Raw genomic sequence first — 21,982 nt, 5'->3', positions numbered from 1 at the left:
AGAACGATATGACATTTACTCTTTGTCCAACAAACAGTTCACAACCAAAAACTCCTCATTTATTGTCATAAATGACGAAAAAGCAGCGAATCCTTACATTCAAGGAGCAGTATCCAGCATATGTTTGACATTTTTGCTTGAAAAATGACAGAATTGAACTGACATTAATTAATCAACTAGTTGTTACAGCTCTAGCTTACACTAATTAAAATCCAGTGATCTACTATCATTTCATCACATCAATTAGGCACATAAATACTGGCGGGCTGATGAACATCTGTAATGTGGCACCTGGTGCCTCACACTATCACAACCTCGCTGCTGGGAGAGTATGTGCCTGTGCATGCACTGTATGTACTGATCAAAGCAAAACTCTCAGCATTTGTATTTTAAAAAGTGTGTGCGCATGTGCATGTATATGGAAATGTGTTCTGTACCGCTATGAAGACTTTTCAAACTGTATAAATGTAGAAAGTGTACCAGGCTGGAGTGCATGTCATGTGCTTGGAGCATCACAGTATCAATTTCAATTTCCTTATTGCATCATTTTAATCATTCACACTCGCTATCTTTCCTGTCTGCTCTTGTAGTCAGATAAAAATGGAAATGGGGAAGAAGTTTGTTTCAGCAATTGAGACAGCTGCTGTAATAAGATGGAGAGGTCCAGCTAAAAAAGAGAGAAAAAAACAGGGCGGAGGAAGAGAGAACACAGACTGAGGAGAAAGCAAACAAAGTCAAGGAATGCAAAAAGAAAGGAAGGGAAGAGAACAAAGAAAAGGAAAAGAAAGGAAAGGAAAGGAAAGGAAAGGAAAGTCCCTGTCAAACCTCAGCGCTCCAACTCCCTAATAAAGACATACTTGGACACTTTTATATATCCTGCTGCTTTACCTGAGCGCTCAGCCAAGTTCTTCTCCTTGCTCTCCCCAAGGTCGTAGGAAACTTTCTTCTCCCTTTTCTCTCCACCTCTTCCTCCCCCTCCTCTTCCTCCTCCTGCTTTCCTCCTCTCCTCGTCTTCTTCGTCCGAGGAGGAGCAGGAGTTATCAGCGCTGCTGCCGCTGGTGAAGTCGGCCAGGTAGTCGGGTCGCTGACGTCTTGGTGTCTGACTACATTCTGGCATGGCGGTCAAGGTCTGGCAGGGACAAAGATAGAGATACAGACACATGTATGCATAATTCTAACGCATACTATAATTTATTATATAATAAACAGATTTGTGCAGGTATACACAGATGAAATTAAACATATGCTCTTTCTCTCCTTCTCCTTTTATCCTCATGGGATCTTCCACTAACCCTAAACCGTCCAAAATTACCTCATTTTAGAAAAACGTCTTCCTTCCAAACTCAAACAGCCTCTCACAAGGACATAAGTACAATAATAAACACACACGCACACAGGCAGGCACACACACACACACACACACACACACACAGGCCACTTATACATAAAGACACTGAGATGTTGTCAACCTTCCTCGGCCTCTCCTCACCCTCGGCCCATTACCATCTGTCACTGGGAGACCTGGTGGTGACACAGATTGCCCACGTGCCCACAAGTTTGTATGTTTGTAGGCTCATTATGCACGGATACGCAATTAGACATGCACTCCTTTAAAAGTCATGTCGTAACTATGAAGAGGAACACAAGTGGCTTCATACCTTGAACAAATTGGATGTGATTGGATATGTAAAGGTTGAATTCAATGTAAAAGCTTCTTAAGATATTGAATGCTTTATATATCTGAAGGTTTGGATGATATTCAAAACTTCTAATCTCAGCAAAGTAAAAACGACAGACTCCTGCAAACATGAAGTCATCTGATTCATCAAAACACAAGCGCCTTAGCATTTTTTTTTTAAGGTAAGGGTTCATTAAGTTGAGTGTCTATTTCACATCCTGGAAGGGGACACGCTGAAGCATTAATAAAGCATTTAAACATCTGTTATTCAACGGTTAGCGCGGCCAGCACTGTCAGGCCGCCCGAATTAATAGGCAGGAAGTGATCACAGGGCTTACACAGTCACCGCTGGGTAGCTGTGTGGGTGAGTGATAGAGGAGGATAGAGACAGAGAGAGATTAAATACATGAGAGGGAAATAAAAGAGGAAGATGGGAACATCAGATTGATGGGGAGAGAAATAAAGAGGAGGACAAGGTGAGTCTTGAGTATGGGAGCGGAGAGAGGAGGCATTGAATAGACGGGGCGAACGGAAATGAACACAGAGAGAGGGAGAGAAAAGGACGCTGAACATACGAGTGGAGACAGGAACAGACAGTGGATAAACAGTGGGGAGCAAGGCAAAGAGAGAAGGCCAGACACTGAACAGATGAGGAGAGACAAAGTGAAGAGGGAGTGAGAGAGAGCGAGAGGTAGGAGTCAAAAGACAGAGGAAGGCAATAAAAGAAACAACTAAATAAGAGGAAAAAGAAAGAATGCACTTGCTAGCTCTCCCTCCTCCCCCCATTTCACCTCCTGCCTTCCTTCCTTTCTACCCCTCCATCTCTATCGCCCTTCCTTCCCTTGAAATCCTGTCTCTAATCCCTTCGCCTCACTTCTCTCTTCTAGCTTTCGCACACTCGTTGGTTCAGTTTCACCAGATGGCTTGTGAGCACTGCACCCCGAGGAGTGAATCTATCCGTCACAGCTCTTTCTTACCCCCCCTGCTCTCAATGTCTCTCTCGGCACACTCAGCCTCGGCAACATCGTAACTGACGGGGCCCAAATTAATTTGGACAACAGTGATTGTGTCTGAACAACTCCTCATTCCGGCTAAGGCCCCTCTAATGCAGCGCTCAACTGCCCTGTCGAGTCCCTAACATACTCTTTGAGTGTTCCAGCCAATTTAGCCCTCGAGTGAGGGATGGATGTAGATGTGTGGGGAGAGAAAAAAAAGGGGATGGAGAGGCGAAGGGAGGGGGGTGAGGCAAGGTGATGGAGGGAGTAATGTGCTGTCGTGGGAAATCGAGGGGGCGTATAGGTGTAGGTGACAGAGAGAAAGAGAGGGAGATCGACAGAAAGAAAGATAGCACGGAGGGAGCGAGAGAGACAGCCTGACAGCTGTCCCCTTGGGGAGTTGGGTCTTTTCTTTGGGTCTTTTTCTGATTCTTTTCTTTCTCGCCCAGCTCCCCCCCCCCTCTTTATTTTTCTCAATCACGTCCTGTGTGCTTTCTGTGGGCGTTAGCTCCAGGCATCTGCCTACCTGCCTGTCCCCTCCCTCCCTCTGTCTCTCTCTGACACTCGTCTTTTGGCACTTTCTTTTAGGTCCCTTGAGGCATGTGGCCCTTATTCACCCTCCCCTCTCTTGGTCTCTCCGTCTCCCTACCTCTCTCTCCCTCTCACCCACCTTAGGGCCTCGTTGCCTGGAGGACTTGCCCATCAGCTTCTCGTCGTCCAGTTCACATTGCTCCAGCAGGTCCAAGATGTCCTCCTCCTATAACACATACCGAAAAACACAAGGTAGATGAGACTAAGCAGAAGGTGGTGATTTTTTTGTTACATATAAGCGAAAGGCTAATAGGGTAGTTAAATCCTGATGATACACTGATAAAAAATAATTGAAATTATTTGATGTTTCTTATGTTTAATTACTTTGAAGTCAAAATAAGGTATGAGAAAATAAGAAAAAGTTGGACTTCACAGGCGTATTATGTGCCTTATCTAGGGGTTAAAAAAAGGCCCTGGCTGAAGAGAGCATTGCAATTTGGCAGCAGTTATAGAGCCTGGATTTGGAAAAGGCAGCGTCACGGCCATCGCCAATATGCTGGGGCCTTGGCCATTTGGCCGTAGCTGAAATGCAGGCAAAGGTGATTAATGTTGCTTCATGTCTGGGACCTAAAAAGCTCCCACTTGCCACTCAAATACAGATGAAAAGTGATTGTTTTCTCTCAGATTAGCCATCAAGCTGCCTTCTGGGGTCCATGAACAGGTCACTTTGCCCCAGGCGCTCTGTGGTATGTGTGTGTGTGTCTGTGTGTGTGTGCATATATGTACAGTGGTATTTTGTTGTGTGCCTTTTGAGTTTATATATTGTACTTTGTGCTTACAGGATTATGCAAGCGTGTACGTTTGTGAGGTTGTGAACTTGTAAATGTGTCAGCATGAACAGCTTGGGATAACCTTTGACAGTTGAGCTAGAGTCAGACATGGAAGTGAAAACTTGTAAATTCTCTACCAAGACCTCGTATTACAACTACAATCATTAAAAGAAGGAGAGAAACTTTACAAGCAGATTTAAAGGTCATATTGATAACATTTTATAGAGACAAATCATTTCTCAAAAAACTACATCTACAGAAGGTGCAGAATAAAAGAATTCTGACAGTTGGTTTGTCAGCCAATAGTATAAAGCAGGTGGTATCACGTGGTGTACAGTATGTGTTTCGTCAGCATCAACTGTCTTGGTAGTTACCAGTTTGAGGCAAAAAACTTGAGTTATTATTGCTGATTTGGTAAATTGCTAAAACAAGAGCATCTCAAACAGAGGGGGAATACAGTGCTGCAGCACTGAACAGTCTCGTGTTTTTTGAGCATTAAAGCATGTAAACCTCATCTAGAAGTAAATTATGAACCTGGAAATGAGCATCATGTTTCTTTTAACTTTATGTTGAAAATAAGTATGCCAGCTGTTTACTGCAGTAGACTGCAGCTGCTAATATGTCTCGAGAGAACCTCAGTAGGTATAGGAAAAACAAAACTGTTATGAAATACCGCATTGTGTGCAGCTACTCATTAAGGTGGGATAAGATGCTGTAACATATTATGCACTAAATGGATTGTATAAGTGGTCCTGAGAAGGCAAAAATCCAAATCTGTAATTTTCTGTTTATTAAACATGATAATTAAAAGCAGTAAGAAAACAGTACTTTGCCTTGAATAAGAAGGAATTTCCTCCAGTAAAAGTCTGCCGACTTTTCACGAGGTGAAAGCTTCTCCACCCACAGTGTTTTAAAAACCACTGGAGACCCATTACCTTGTTAAATTGCACCCAAGCAGATTACATGGATGTTTTGACATGTTTTACAGCATGGAAGAAAACTGAACTTGATGCATATATAGAAAATACAGACAAACTGAAGCTATTTACTTTCTCTTAAGTAAAAGTGTTTAAAATGTAGCTCCATAGATTGGAGAGAGCTCTTATTCACCAATCACTGGCTGTGCTGTCATTTACAAGTAATTCCAAACTGGCTGATGCTGTTTAATGATGACTTTACGCATTAAATTTTTTATACCCTCTGTGCCTGACAGCCCGCTCAATGTAGCTGATCATTACAGTACCTTACTGCCACCAATGATGTTTTACACTCATTTTGTCCAAACAAAATACTTTTTTTGGCACAAGAGAGTAGACATGTGTAGTCCTTTCCAGGCATCTTCAGAGCAAGCTGATGTTGTATTTTTATCCATTTTTGTTGAGAACCCAGTATTTTTTTTTCTATTGCTGGCAGCTTCTACCGTGCCCTTCTCTGACTCCATATTTCTTGGCTGTTTGACAGATGACCCTGTCTCAACCATTTCTGTGGTAATGTAGTCAGAAGACACTTTCCACTGGTTTAGGAATTTATTTCCTCTAATGGTAAAGACAAAAAAAAAACATATCCCTGAGCCAGCAGAAAACTTCAGTGCGTTAGGGCACAAGACAAATAAAACCTGGTCAGGACCCTCCTCATTTCCTCTTTCAAATCAAGGAAGATAGTCTTGGTGTAAACAGGATGGACAGCGACACTCCCACTGTTCAGCAGAAAATAGGTTCAACTGTAAGAACTGTAGGTCTGACTCTCATTCCTTTGGTTGTCTGTATGGTGCACATCCGCAGCTCTGAACTGTTGCTGCTGTAACTTTTTTGCCTGTAGGTGGCGATGGTTGGACTGGAGCTGCAGGGGCTCTGGCTGTTCCTGGTTTCAGGCGCTTCCCATCAACGATTAGCTCCGCATGATGTGCAACACAATCAGCAGGCCTTTGGTGTTTTCTCCCTATTTTCCCTTTTTACTGTCTATTACTAGAAGGACATTTGGCGTTGTTGGCACCAAGGGTACCCTGTTAACCATACACTGTAGTGAGCAGTGTCTTCATACAGCAAGAAATAAAACTTTTTGAAATATACTCCATTGGAAACTCTGTTCTTTTAAAAGCAGACTCGGACTTGACAAAAAAACATGGGTATTTTTGCAGACTGACTGACTGTGAAGTTCTCACAGACAACACTTTTAGTTCGTGTATTTTTTATTTATATTGGCAGAGCACTTCAGGCCAGCTGAGCATGCATCTGCTCAACAACATCTTTCATTTTTTATTTTCAGTATTCATGTGAGGAAAATGGAGGAATGGGAAAACATCAGCTGAGCTGGCAGAAATCATAGATCGCTAACAACAGCACTAATAGTTTGATGCATACCTGTCAACCTAACAGTAATGGAAGTGGGGAGAAGGGTGATGCAAACCCTGTAGAAACCAGTGTAACTGCAGCTGCCTTGTCTGTAGCACAGAACTGAAGCCGGGAGAGGGTGCACTGCAGTGCATCAGCATGTTATCACTCGGATTACAACACACGTTTTATTTTCTTTGATAGTGTGACAATCCATGACATTTTTCAATTCATGGCCCTGAGAAGCCCACAAAGGCAGCAAACACGAGTCATGTGGGCACGATGTCTGTCAGACCTGACAGATGTTGATGGACTCTGGCAACCAACCCCCGGTCCATTGCAAGGCGAAAAACAGGCAAAGCACTGCACATCAGATGGTGAATAAAGATCCCATCTGGGTTAAAGGCCAAAGCAGTACAACTGATACACAGAATTAGAAGCGTTGGGTTATAATAAGATCACACATATTCATGTTTACGTTCAAACCTTAAAGAGGATTTTTGTAAGATATGGCCCGAATTTAAGTTTAAAACATAAAAAAAAGAACTCACATTACCTACATGTCAAAGACAACTATGTACTGCGTTGCAAATATGTCTACCGAAGTTAGCATGCTAACCAGCTAGATCCAGCCTGTCCTGTCTCACAATACCATTTCATGACACAGGAGGCGCTAGTCAGTTAGCCCAATAGTTTCAGAGACTATGCTTTGCTTATGCTAAGACTGGCTGAACTGGGCTCCACCGACTGCCATGAGTCCATCTATCATCGGTTGCTGTTGCTACCGTTAGGACCACTTAGCTAACAGCAGCCAGCCGTTACAGCCAAAGACAGCTACAGCAAAAAGTACACTAAGCAGCAGCAAGCGGTTAATATAACTACCAATAGATCCCCCTAAATCCTACACACTGACCTTCAGATGGGTTGACACATCCTGTGCAGTTTATACTTTCACAAAGCAAGTACAGCTACACACCAAAGGTCAACTGTGAGACAGCTAATGCTAACATTAGCTATAATAACTACAAACAGGCAACTACAGCATTCAAGCTAATTCCACTATGCAAATACAGCAAAGGTGCAAATCATGCAGCCTACAAATAACCTAAACTCTCTCCACCTTCAATGTGTGCAGCCATGGACAATGACAAAGCAAAAGCAAAGCTGAGGAGCACAAACAAAGCCATCTGAAGTCTGTCAAGTAAAGTAACTCAAGTCACGTTTCATTCTTGACAGCAGATAGGCCTGAAAATACTCAAATTCAAATTCATCCATTCAACTTCCTTTCTTTCCTATAAATTGCAGAGATTAGTGTCTCACACTGTCCCTTTGTCCAGTTGTCACTCATGATCATGTTATTAGATAGCAAACTCTAGAGCGTCCTTTGTTCTTATTATCTCCCTCTCTCCGTACTTTGAACGGGAGCCACATCTCTGTGTGCTGACTAAATTAAACTTACCTCGGCCTGGTGCTTCAATGCTGCCTGATTTTTGATTGACACCTCTGCAGAGATTTCACTCTTGAAAGGACACATACAATAACTTTCTGAAAAACAAACTGCGAAGGGCTAGACACTGTTGGGGTAGGTTTGTTTCTACAAAAGCTGCAATGGTTGCATATGACAACTGCTCCCAGTGCTTTGATATGAATTTGTAACGTCAATACTACTGTCAAAAATATCCATATTCAGTATTCACTACTATTCAGTTGCCAAAAGAGGTTTTTTTTGTTTCATCTCCATCTTTCCGTCTCATAAATGCTTCTTCTCTGCACGTATTTTAAAATCCCACAATGCCTTTCTCTGTGTCTTTTTGTTTCATTGATTTGTTCTTTCTGAATACATAACCGGACTTGAAACAGAAAATTGGTTGTTTCTGTTGCATATTTTTTGTACTCTACTCAAGTCCTGATTCATGATTCAGAGTGTGTTCATAATGGGAGTCTGTCACAGTACTTCAAGAATAAGTATTTTACAAAAAAATAAAAGTGACAAAACAACTATCTGTATTAGCCGCTCACCATCTTTTCACTTCACTATTTTTCTCATCCTTCCATCGTTGCCATTGAAATACTCCACATTCCTCTCTATGCTCTGCTTACTCCCATAAAGTTGTCTGGTATGGAAATCAACTTCTATTCATATTTTCACCTTCAAAGTTTAGCTAAGCTACATTCCTCCCGGTACCAGAGAGGCTTTGCCATTTGTATGCAAACAATGACTTCTACTGTTGTAAAAACATGCACATAGCTTTCTGCATGGCCACACGTTTGTTTGTGAATGTGCACGTGTATTTACACGTATAAGTTTGACTGTGCATCCTTGAATCTTTGTCAAAAAATAAATAATTAACCTGTAGGAAAGTACATTAAAAAAATAGGCAGCGAATGCAATCAGCTTTGACGCCTCGTCACAGCTACTTTGACAGACGGCAATATAAAAAGATACAGAAGATGCAGAAAGAGGACAAGGAAATCTGAAGTTGTCTGAGTGTCTAACTGTAAAGAATCAAAAATGTCATTGTTGTGTGGGATTTGATTTGCTTTTAAAAGCTTGTGAACATGGCACAATAAATATTTGTGGAGAAACAGAGAGCGAGAGAGAGTGAATGGCGACGGGAAAGCGAGGCAGATAGAGGAGAGGAAGGACATTCTGTCAGACATTCTAACAAATACGAAGGACTGCGGCTCACTTTCCGCATTATTTGCGCATCCTTTTCTGTCTCTGTGGGCAGAATCTTAATAGAAATGCGCGTGTGTTTCTTTACTTTGGCATGCGCTTGTCCACAAGTGTCATATTGTGTGTATATGTTTGTGTGTAGGTCTCCGCAGGTTTCTATGATGTGTATGTGTGTGTGTGTGTGTGTGTGTGTGTGTGTGCGTGACAGTCTGCCACTGACGTACGTGCCTTCATTCGTTTCAGAGGATTATTCATTTCCTTTTGAAGTGAGGCAGCTCGCCCGGCGAGGAAGGTCTGAAAGGCGGCCGAGAGCAGGCTTTCATACTTCTCCAACAGCAGCTTGTCGTCTGGGGGGTAAATACGTCTGCGGGCCGAAGAGACAGAGAAAAGCAAGGAGAGTGAGTTAGGAGTGGAGAAAGAAAAGGCAAAAAGAGGAGGGTCATCAATACAGGGAGAGAGGGAAGAGATGATGAAATAGAGAAATAGAGAAAGAAAGAAAGAGAAAACAGTTGGGGTTCACAAAGAAGAGGGTGAGAATGATGGAGTGTAGAGAAAGAAAGAATGGGGGATTTGGGTTCAGCAAAAGAGGGATACGAGGTGAGAGGAGGAGCAGTGGCAGAATTGAGAAGGAGGGAGCAGTGACGGATAAAAGGCAGAAGAAGGGCAAGAGAAGAATGGAGAAGGAGAGAGAAAGATGAAGAAAATAAGCGGTAAAGAAGTAGAGAAGGAATACAAAGATGGAGAGATTGATTATAGAAGAGGGTGGAGTGGATGGAATGAGAGGTCGAGGCACAGCAGGGGGGAGAAAAAGAGCGAGCGGGAGGAGAAACACAGACGGACAGAATTATAAGTATTTCAATGAGAGGTGTGAAATGATGGAGACAAAAGAAAGGTGAGTGGCACAAGCGAGAAAGAAGAATCAAGGAGGAGGGAGCAAAGACAGAAGTATTAATGGAGACCTTGAGTTAAGAAACTTCAGTCTTTTCACATGCCATAATGCATTAATGCACAACTGCTTCCCACAAATACACACTCACAGGGATGTGCAATTGAACGTTTGTCGCCGTCTTTGCTAATGTAGCTCTTCACACGTTCTGCTTAGTTTTAACAGTGCTCATTGTTTATCTTTGGCCTGAGGGGATTAGGAAAATGTATAAACCTCTGCCTGGTTATCCTCATAATACATCTCCAAACTCTACCCGCAAGTCCTTGCTTAAGCTGTCAAATCAAAACAACGACTGTGTTTTTATCAAAATGAGCATTGGCCTGTGTTGAGTGTTAAAGCAGGGAAATATTCTGGCGTCCACACTGACGTATTAAGAGCCAGACTCCTCCCGAGTTGGCCTTTTCGAATCAACAGGGAGTTCAAGTTGAAGGCAGTTAAAGCACAGACCTCCTTTTTAAAAGCATAAAGACATGAAGTTAGATGTCATGTTTATGTAGGTGTACATTTTTAGCCCTAGTGACCAAGATGACAGGCAGTTTTTTGTTGTTTTTTTGTAAATATTGATTACTACTGAGCAATTCATGCAAGTACAATGTCAAGTAAAGTTCAACATTTCACAGTTTCACCATTAAAACTTTTACTGCACCCAGTCTGCCATTTAACTATTTTATGCAGCAATGCTGTTCTGACTACATGATTTCCATATTGTTGAGAAGTTGACCTAATTTTTATGCATTACTTTAGTCACTGCAGTTTAAATCAAGCAACCACTGAACGTTGAGAGACCTGAGATGAACCAGTCACTTTATTGCCTTTCCTTGGCACTATACTATATGAGGCTTTTAACTGCCTTACTTTTTAACCACCTTTAAGGTGCATGGACCAGATTTTTTTCCTACTCATGAGAGACACTCTGAAAAATGTGGAAAAAGACTCCTCATGACACATGGATAAACTGAATCGAAATGATAATATATGATGAGAGCCAGAGCTTGTCAGTCCTCAAAGAGCGGCGTAAATCACTTGACTGAAGTGCATAAGGTCAACACTTTAATAGTGGATGTTAACTGCTCCCTTTTTTTGGCACTCTCCATCTCTGAACATATGGACATTTTATTTGAGGGTGACCCTACAGTATTTTTTAAATTAAATGTTCATGCTGCAGCTTATTTTCCTCCCACATGTTCCCGGTTGGAAAACTAATATTCTTATTCCATTTACATCAGTTTAAATCAACAGTGACTATATTTACATGCACACTTTTATTTCACTATTATTCCAAAGATGACAATATTCCGAATTTGATACGGGTCACGTAAATATTCCGAAAATGTGACTCAGATATGTTATTGTGGATCCCTCTGGACGTTTTGTAAGACCCCGCCTAATACTCAGGCTTCTGCCGAGCTTCCCTGCCCAGCTTGTCCGTTTTACCTAACGAGCCCAGAAACACTGAAGTTGCAACAGCCAAAGAGGTTGGTGTGTTTACCAGGGGAACTACAGCTCACAATCTGCTGTCAGCTCTGCGCTGGCTGTTTGTACAGTAAATTCAGTAAATTCATCATGGCCCACTGACCTCCCTTCCTTCCTTTGGTTGTCCAGCAGACTACAGGGCACCCAGGGGTGTGTGGACATGGTAGGAATGCTGAGAACAGGCACTCAGCTGTGGGCACAGGCCCCACCAATCTTCCTCCCTATTTCTGTCCAGTGGACTACCAGGCCAGGAAAATCTCTCATTCAATTAATTCAGTTTTTGCAAAGGGGAGGGGGCGCCTATCAGTTGAACTTCACTGCTTTTCTGGTCTTGTACCATTGAAAAACTTAATGGATGTAATAAGCACAGAGTTCCAGGATCAACAAGCCATAGAGACCTACATCATACGATAGCGTTGGAGGTAAGCAAATCAAGGCCGGAGTAGAGGAGCAGGGCGGGTCTTACAAGAAGTCCGGTAGGATCCAAAATTACGCATCTCAGATGGGGTTTTTAACCGCAGTTTGTGACATACGGCCTCTTGCTTTTTTACGGTTGGCTTTGTGTGTTGTCGTGGATGAGTTGTATACAAACCAACTAGCCAACATTTATCAAGGCTGGGGTAGAGATGCATGTCTCAAAGAAAAGCCCACATTTCTGGTGGGAAGGAGAAACACAGCAACTTTTCAACATTATGAAAGACTTGGATATCAACAGGTTTTTGGATATGTACAAATATCACAAAGATGACTTTTCAAGAAGGTGGATGAACAAATATAAGAGGGAGGCTGTGTTCGTATGGTCAAACAAGTTGAAACTGGTGAAAAAAATGTATTTCAATACAGCTCCAGCCACTCCACTTTTGCATATATTGACGTGATGAATACATACATATATATATATATATATATATATATATATATATGTAGTAGAATAATCATTTTCATTAGCCATGTAAATAGCTTAGTAGGAATATTGTATTTTTCAGAATAAGGGAATATAAACATAGTCACTGTCTCTCAAGCCTCCTGATTCCAACTGCTTAAATGACATTAAATGATCATCAACAATGGCATCAAGCAGCTGGGTTTCCCTCTGATGCCACAGGGTCCTGGCTTGTCTGTACCTGATGCAAGTTCCATCTAATAGCAGAATGTAAGTAAGTTCATTACCCGAACTCATCTAATGAGAAGCAGTGTGTTAATCAGACTCCAGTGCTGCGCCGGGACACTGTTTGAATGCTAAGAGGTCTTTATTAGGGGTGCTCCAGACAGACCTCAGCCTGTCTGATTGACTGTCTGGCTGCGTGTCGGAAAAGAGGAAGGAGGTGACAGCACTTCATGCAGGCTGGGATCAGCATTCTGACTAGCCATTCAGTCAAGTGATGAGTCAAGGAGTCACTTACACTTGGGGAGACAGCAAGAAGGGCAAGTGTGTGTGCGTGAGCCAATTTTGTAGGCGTGTGTCTATTTGTGTGTGCAGGCGAGGGAAAGAAAATCAGGACCTGGAAATGCCTATGTGTGTACATGTGAGATAAAGAGACAGAGAAGGGAAGACAAACTGAGGGAGTGAAGGAGCTTTAACAGTTTTTCTAGGGATAAGCGGCAAATCAGAACTTGGTGTTGCTGACTCATGCTCTAAGGTTGGATCTGCTCTGTCTGTGAGGTGACTAATAAAAATTGACACGCTCAATGTCTTCCAAAGTTCTGGTTGGAGTTGCAGGAGAAAAGAATAAAGGTGTGGGGGGAAGATGATGCAGAATGGCTTGCAGTACACTGTACATGCTGATTTGCAATTCTGAAATGCTGAAAAGGTAACATTGTGCACAGAGGAGTAACAATTTGAACCCTGCCATTACAGACTACCTCTGATGTCCTTTCTGTTTTACATATTCTCTCGGCCCTAATTCTTCTGCCTCACACACAAAACATTAGTGCTCTCTTTTCTTATTCTCTCTTCAGCAGCATTATTTATTCTCCTGCGAGCTTGGTGCCTCGCAGATGACCCCATAAATGTAAGCAGAGCTGGCACCGGTAGAGTGGGTGGAGCTCCTGGAGGGATAACCCCCTCTCCCCGTCTGTTTGCCTCTTCCTTACCTGTAGTTCCCCAGATGTTGCTTTTCATGCTCCTCCCTGGAGATCTGCTTGCGGACCTGTGCCAGTCGCTCTTTCTAGAAATAGAAGAAAACCAAAGGATAAAGGACTAAATCTCTCAGGTAAGAGTCACTGCCACAGCCACCTTATAAATAGAAAATCATGTCTAGAAATGAGAAGAGGGGAGAAAGGTAAGAAAAAAATAGTCTTGCCCACCAATGACTCTGAATTTGGAGGCATTCTTCCATCTACTGTCTTATTAATATATTACGAAGGTATAATTGTGGAGCTCAGTTGGCCAATTTGACATAAAGGAGAGAGGAGGGGTTCACTCCACTACTCACTCTGCAATATCTTTCGAGCTGTGAGAGATATGTGCCTTCAATAGACCTGAACCTGGTCTCACACTTCAGCCGTAACAGCACTTAAAGATGAGGTAGTGCCCTTTTAAAAATAGTGCCTCTGCGCCATCTTTCCTTATTCCTGCTGATTACTGCCGTGGCTGATCAAAAGGCTAATCAGAGAGGGAGAGAGGCATAAAGTACTAGTGGCTGCCACTTTTCCCCCATATAGTTGAGAAAAGCTCCCCTGACTCCTTCATTTCAAAGAGAAAATAATTAAATGGTGTGCTTGTCATGGAAGACTTTGACACTTTTGACTCGGAGTAAGAAGTAAGTGAAACTGAGTTTCTGCTCAGGCTTTAGGACGCTGTCACACATACATAAAATCAACAGTGGCAAATGTTTGCCTCCCGTTCACTTCCATTCTATGCGAGCAAAGGGGCAAATGATAAAACGATCCCATTCAGTAGGGAAGCAAATTTTCATCTTAACTTCGCGTGGAGTTCCCTACAACCGATAGACGAATAAAAGCTATGACTGCCGTCATACCTACCCACATTCAGCACTGAAAGCCGATGGTCATTCACCTGCATTTGCGTATGATTGTGCCCTTAAATGTTTCATGTTTCAGTCATACGGAAACATGCTGGTGTATTGTTTGGTTGTTTACTGAAGTACTAACAGATTGTTTAAAGTGTTTAATAAATGTCTCCGATGCTATCGCTGAACAAATGTCTGATGAGCACCTGTCCCTGAAGCCAAGCCACCCTTTGTGCTCATTCTGGTGTGGCCTAAAAGGCTTAAAGGGCATCTCATGATGATGACTTATAGGGGCTTATGATTGTACAGCCATTGTTTCAGTCCCTAGGCTGTTTTTGAAATGAATGAGTTTCGCTCTTAACTCCCTTGACCACGGTAAAGGTGCACCACCCTGAACAGGTGCTTAGCATCCCAGATGCTCCACTGCAGTTGGTCAGTTGCCAGCGCTGCGACTTGTAGTTTTACTGGGCAGATCCCAGGTGGGAATATGTGTAACTGTATAAATGTGAGGCACAGTCTTGCTCAGAAGTCTTTTCATAGTGAGAAATAAGTTTTAAACCATTGACTGTATATAGAGATGGATGACGCATCCCCATTTTCTCTTACTGTACAAAAGTGAAACCAAATATCTCAGATATGAGCACCACCATCTTGCACTTGTGATGTAATTTGTTGCCACAGTGCGTGCAGAATCAATCCCAGTGATCAGGGATTGGAGCAGTGGTATCGAGGTCCCCATTTGATCAAGACTCAGCTATCAATAATGATGTCACACCCCTATGTTATAGCATCAAGTCAAGGAAAACCAAAATCATTAACAAACCAAAAATGACAAAAAATAATCTGTGGGAAAAATGTATTTGTACAATTTATCTGAGCAGACTGTAAAGCCCACAGAGACAATGTTATTGTGATTTTAGGCGATATAAATAAAACTGATTTGATTTGATTTTCATTTACTTACTACTTAGTTTGTCCCATGTCCTGACTGCTAACATGGAGGGGGTGGAGTGTATGGGTGATTGAGATGTTTTGGCTACACTTGAGGGGAGCTGTGGTGTCGTTCATCTTTATATACAGCCAATGGTTTGAATCAAATGTAAATATAACTGTGCCTTACCAGCTCTTCTCTTCTTCGCTCCAGTGTTTGACGCTGTTTCTCCCAGTCTGATGAAGCAGCAGAGAGTTTTTTCATTGAGCCGTGTCCATAGAGCCGTCTCTGAGCCTCCGCCTTTTGCTGGGCCAGGTTGCGTTTCTTGTCACTGGCCCTGAATCAACACAAAACAAGCACAGAGTCAAGAGAATACACACTGAAAACATAAGAAAAGAGTGCAACACTATTCAAGTAAATTATCTAACAATACAAATGTGCACAGTGCTACAGTGCATTTTCAGTGTTTTCCCACTGAAGCTGTGACAACATTTACTGTTTTCCAATAATACTTTCCCATCTTCGACTCATTTTCTGTCACAGGTCTGGCTGCTGTTGAGAAACAAATGCACTATGACTGAAAACTTGTCACACAGTGTTAAATGTTCTTTCCCTTTCTCATTTCTATTTCAAAACCATGGACTGTATTAGTTCTTTCAGAATACGCAAGACTGACTTCATTTTTTCACACCGTGCTGCGATAAGAACAGATGTTATCAGCGGAAACAGGGTTTCTTGATTGCTTGAAACTATGATGGCATGCAGGTCTCATCCCTTACTGGTTGACTGGCTTGAATTTGCCTTTTGAACACATCACTGTGGTAGTTTAAAAAAAAAAAGAAAATCCCACACAAAACACTGAACAATACAGAGATAAAAGATACAGCTGAGACACAAACAAACCGACAAACCCAGAGTGAACAGGACCAGACAGCTAATTCTGAACAAGTGGGCCACTGCGGTCTGGATAAAGGGCAATTCATTTTAGTCAATCGCTGGCCCTTTAAATTGGATATTGAGTGCTGTTGGGGGGCTGAGGTTTATCAATGTCCATGCCCGGCCGGGTTTGAATTGATCCCACGTTGATACAGTTTGTGTTGTGAGCAGAGTTAAGAGTCGACCCTACCTCTACACACCACCGATCCCCCTCCCTTTTGGGAAGCAAAGCCATTACTATATAAGGGAAAAAGTGAGTGAGGTAGAACAAAGCCCTCATTCACTCCAGCGTGAACATAAGCAGTTTGTCCTGCGGAAAGAGCTCACCGCCGCTTTTTTGAGGCCTCCTACGATTTATTTGTCATGAAATAATCAAATCTCCCCTTTTAATCTGTGGGAACGCAGCAAACAACGGCCATGAAACAAATCATTTTGATAAGAGATTTGTTTGTGCCGACTGAAGCTCGGTGGGAGGATGGAGTGACTTTTTATGTAGGATGGCTGCACCGCGTTCCACACTTGGCCAAACTAGATCTATGGTGCTGCATGTAATTGATCCATTGTGTATGTGTGTGTGTGTGTATGTGTGTGTGAAGTGGAGTTGAGACTATATTTAGAGCAGTAAGAGGAGGACAAGCACAGATAGAGAAGGGGGAAAAGAGAGCAAAGATCCAGAGGTCTGGTGTACGATGATCAATCAGTGGACAGACTCACTGTAGCCAGGGGACAGAAAAGCATGCCAGCAAACACACACAAACACAAATACTGCATATGTACACAAAATACATTAAACAACAAGAATGACAGTATGCATAGCAAACAGATACACCCGCAGAAGCAAAGTAAAAAAGCAACACAGGAAGCTTGTTTAAATACACAGAGAATGATAAACAATGTAGACTCTAAAATACAGATAGAAAAACTGTTATCCTGTTCCTATCTCACACACACGCACACACACATGCACAAGCACACACAGTGCTCTGATTGAAGGGTGCACAAAGCGCACAATAGAGGCATAGCTTTGCACCTTGGCCATTATCTGTCTTTGTATCCACCACAGCAGCACCAACACACAAATTTACAGGTACAGCATTTTTGTTTTTGTCCACAGCTCAAACCTCCCGTTAGTTTCAGACTAATGTTGCTACTGTGTCGCCGGTTTCGAAACAAAACAAGATAAAGGCTCGATTGTGCTGTGAAATCAAAGGAATTCCAAAGTTTTCACACTTGCCGAATAAAGGAAACTGATTGAAATCCTTAAAATTTCGGAGAGAAAAAAATAATAAATAATATAATAAAGTTTGACGTGAGCTTCATCTCTGCACATTAAAGTGAATGGGCCGCTAGATGCAACTCATGTTTGTGTGTATCTGCAAGCACGAGCATGTGTGTGTGTATGACCGTACCGAATGTTCAGGAGTTTGAGCGCATTGAGCAGCACCCCTTTCTTCACGTCGTAATCAATCTTCTGATCGGTCCCAAAGCTCGGAGCTCGATTGATCTGCCGGAGAGGAGAGAAGAGAAACATTCAAAGAATATTCTGGGCTTTTTTTTTCAACTTCATCTCATTTTTTTTTTCTTTCTTCTCAATTCAGCAGACAGAAATGCTATGCAATTACAGGAGTGGATTTAGGGCATCTTTGGAATAAAGAGATCTGTTCCCACAAGAAGGAGAGGAAAGAGGAAAGAAGAAGAGGGGAGACAGAGAAGGGAAAGGAGGGTTTTTTTTCCCTTTCAAGGACACTTTGGAACTCTTAGCCTTTGCTTGGGCATAAATCCTGTCCGACACTGATGTGTGTACGCTCGTGCATGGAGAAGAAGAGCATATGTGTGTGTGAGTGCACACATACGAACAGATTGTGTAGGTTAAAGTGTCACCAGATTAGTGACCGTGCCACTTTCAGCCAACCACAGCAAGCAGCCCATGAGTCTGTAACCTAAGTATGCCAGGCACCGCAACACCACTTCCACCAATAATCTCTTTGTGAGCATCAGCAGTGATCCACCGCTCAGCTCAGTGCCACCATATACAATCAGGGAGCACTCAGAGAGAGTCAACTGGGCAAAACAGAATAAGCCACCTGTGATTTGAGGTACAAAAGCCAATATCACCGGGGGAAAAATTCAAGATCAGCTTACCTTTCTTAACAGAACAATTTCTAGCACTGGTGCAAAGTATTCAGATGTCAGTTATTATACCTGACAAAACAAATCAATTCTTCCCCTTTGCTTTTTTGTTGTGTACCCTCTGTGTCTCTCCCAAGGTGAGAAAGAGATTGTTTGAGACAACAAAAGGACCAGCAAATGGAGGGAGATGTGCGGTGGGGAGGGTGAATGAACTGGCGACTGTGATTGGAATGCCGTCTTCCTATGAGGTGACTTCAAGTGACAATGCAACAGATGCCCACCGAAATTGTTGGCTCCGGTTGATAAACCTTGATGGTTGAGATAAGTCAGGTCTCCTTCTAACGTCGCTCAAATGCTCAAACCACCTATTTTCTCTTTCATGGGGGAACAATAGTGTGATCGGCACCTTTTGGGTGTCATTAGATTTGCAATAGCTTTTATTATGTTGAACGAGAATAGTAAATGTGAGAACTGTGACCTAATTTCTTCAACACGAAGAGATAGCTGACTCGAAAGGTGTGTAATGAATCACTAGACAGATAACATTTAGTAAAAAATACTTATAATCCATGTAGGGACCTGTGTAGGCCAGTATATAGGATAAACTGCTTTGTTTTCACTCTTAATAATTTAAAGACATTTGTGCTTACTACTACTGTACAATGACCGCACACAGCTACATCTGTGAAAATCAATGATCATCAAATCAAGCAAATGCAAATCACTGCTAATACTTAGCTGGAAATGCAATCCTTCCCAGTGACCTAATCTGCAGTCAGTGTGAGTATTTGTGTCAGAAACATTTTCCATCCTGTTCCTATCTTCCTTTAGAAAAAAGCAGCTGGATACAGTTGAACTCATCAAAGCAGCACGACAACCAATCACAAATCGTGATTTCGGTAACGGAGCAACACTGAGCCAATCAGATGTTTAAGAGCGCATTTTAGTTTATTTCTATCCACCAATCAGGAACTTGGGTAACGGACAGTGAAAGAGGCCAATGAGAAAACAGATTGGTGTGCGACATGAGGACATTTGGAACCATAAAGAGTTTTTGGCTGAAAAAATGAGCAAACGCTCCTTTACAGAGATGTGCAAAGCATGTCGAGGGTTACGGGGGGTAGCACACAGAAACTCAATCTCTCTTTTTTCTTCCCTTCTTCTAAACTAGCCATTACTAATCCTGACACAAAGTGCTGTGTGGCAGATTCAGGAACAGTGCTGTAAGATAATATTTACATCGCAACCAAGCTCCAAAGCCAGTGTTGCCAGACTGTGGGGCAGGTATCCTGAAAAAAGAGCAGTAACTACTAAAGACTGTCAACTTGGATCACAAGCTTACTCGTGAACTGTCCTTCAGCAAGCAATTACGGAAAATATCTAAGCACATTTACTCAGTTGCTTTCCAATTTCAATTTCAAGGTACATGTACTTTAAAGTACCCTGTTGGAAACGTATCCTTCCCAGCAGCCTTACATACTGTTCTTTATAATTAACTGCATTGATGTGATACTTTAAGCCATTTTCCAGTTTCAATTAAAAATACAAAATATGATAGACAAACAATGTAATAAAATGGAAAAGATAAAATGATCCCAAAGGGTAAAATTCACAAGCTACCGAACAGTATATATATTTTTTAAAATAGCTCCACCTTAACCAGCTGCCATAGTGAAAATGCAGATAGTGATACACCAATTAATATTATTCAATATAATATAAATTATTCTGATATGGGCCATTCTGTATGAATCATTCTATTTTATGTACTGTAAGTATATTTTGATTGTAATAATTTTGTGCTTTTACTTAGGTGAAATTTTGAATGCAGGACTTTTACTTGCAACAGTGTATTTCTACACTGTGGTATTATTACCTTTACTTAAAGCTGCTTCAAGGAACAATCTTTTGTCTTGGTTGGGGCGGCCCCTGTGGACAAAAGCGGTATTAGCGACTCTGGCTCCTTTCATAAAGATTTTGATCTGGCCAGTGTGTGGACTTGTTTTGGAGGTGAGTAAAAGAAAGAGGAAACATATTTTTTAATACTATTTTTAAGCACAGCTGTTTGCAGGATGCAGGACGATGAAAAAAATGAATTTATTTGAAATCATATAAGATTAATTAAGCTGTGATATGATAATGGTGAAGCAACATAGACTTAGTTTTAGGCTGCACCACCTGACTACAGAAACAGCTTTTTTCCTCAGCCTGTGAAACGCCACAAATTATTTTCTGCACTCTGCCATGAAAAAAAAGTTTAAATGTTATGACCTATCTGACCTCCTGACAGGCATTAAGAATGACAATAGATTAATCATAATACTGTAATTTCAATTCAAAAGTAGCCAGTATTCTCATTTATGGTCTTGATTGTTTATGTAGGTCATATAGAGGCATCAGTATTAAATTGAGACTGTTTCATAACCAGTTCAAAGATCCTTGTAGTATATTTAAGAAAAAGATCTGAGCACTTCTCCCACCACTTTCAGCAAGACACCTAAGACCCAAACTCCTACGAAGCATATGAATATAGTTGTGCAAGGAAGCTGCATGTAGCTGTATGAAGCCAGCAAGAGCACACAAGGATAAGAAAAGGCATCCTGAGCCGTAGCTGTCGATGTTAACCTGAAGCAACTGAGCCTATTGGGCTATCACTGCCTGGGTCTCTTTGACTACTTCAGAGATCCAAAAATACCACAAGTGAGCCACTAAATCTACACCAACATGATTTGGGTTTGTATGGGCGTGCCTTCGTCAGTGTGTGTGCGCACCCACATATGCGTTTTTCTTCACAGCAACCATTTATCAGAAGGAGGGGGTGGAGGGGTAGGTGATGAATGTCTCCCAGCGCAAAAGGAGGAAAAAAGGAACAGAGACCCTATCCAACTCTTTCACTCAATAGAATGAAGTCTACAATACATCCCTCTGTGCTGAGAGGGACAGAGCTCCACTTCAACCTACAGTACCTTACCTAAGGAAAAAAAAAACCCTCTACAAAAGAAAAAGAGGGGAGAGGTCTGTTTTCATTTAGAGCACTCTCCGATATGACAGCCACAATGAAAAGAGTATGGCTTTAGAGCGCCGTAGCCTATAGGTAACAGCCAGTCTGGCAGTGATCCTGGCGACGGTTGTCTCGTTACTTGTCTTCATTTCTTAGTTTGATTTGTGGTGTCAAGCTGTCACCCAGTAGACTGGCATCGCGGCTCTCGCTGTCTTTCTTTGCTCTCCCTCAATCGTTCGTCTCTCTCCCTCTCCGCCTGTCGCACGCTTCTTCTGGTTAGTTTCTCTCCCCGCTCTGTTTCTTGCTGTCTCTCGCCCGTTTTCTCTCTGGTCACTCATTCGCCCCCTCCACTCTCTAGCCCTTACTCTCTGGTCGTTACCTCTCTTATTTATTTCTCTTCTCTTTTTTTTTTTCCTGTTCTCCTTTTCCTCCCTGGCAGAGGAAGTTGGACCAGTCTGGTCCTAATGAACCCCTGCAGGCTCCCAAAACCCCCACTCTGATTTCCTTAAGTGACTCTGGCAGGGTCTTAAAGGAGCCCTCGGTTTCTCCAAG

At 42.2% G+C, this 21,982-nt stretch overlaps 1 protein-coding gene across 3 annotated transcripts in view; it reads right to left on the bottom strand.

The window, feature by feature from the left end:
- ttll7 (tubulin tyrosine ligase-like family, member 7) overlaps positions 1-21,982 on the bottom strand; it is a 78,022-nt gene that overhangs the window by 22,551 nt on the left and 33,489 nt on the right. For all 3 annotated transcript variants that reach the window (XM_084355779.1, XM_084355780.1, XM_084355781.1), the window contains exons 10-15: positions 17,709-17,803; positions 15,553-15,700; positions 13,555-13,628; positions 9,270-9,405; positions 3,344-3,430; positions 889-1,129 (exon numbers count right to left, since the gene is read on the bottom strand). In XM_084355779.1, coding sequence (XP_084211905.1) covers positions 889-1,129; positions 3,344-3,430; positions 9,270-9,405; positions 13,555-13,628; positions 15,553-15,700; positions 17,709-17,803 — 781 coding nt within the window. The remainder of the gene's footprint in view (positions 1-888; positions 1,130-3,343; positions 3,431-9,269; positions 9,406-13,554; positions 13,629-15,552; positions 15,701-17,708; positions 17,804-21,982) is intronic.

This window comes from Pagrus pagrus, assembly GCF_965226575.1.
Source record: "Pagrus pagrus genome assembly, chromosome: 6".
In the NCBI taxonomy this organism is placed as follows: domain Eukaryota; kingdom Metazoa; phylum Chordata; class Actinopteri; order Spariformes; family Sparidae; genus Pagrus; species Pagrus pagrus.
This window is presented reverse-complemented; position numbering and strand designations above follow the sequence as displayed.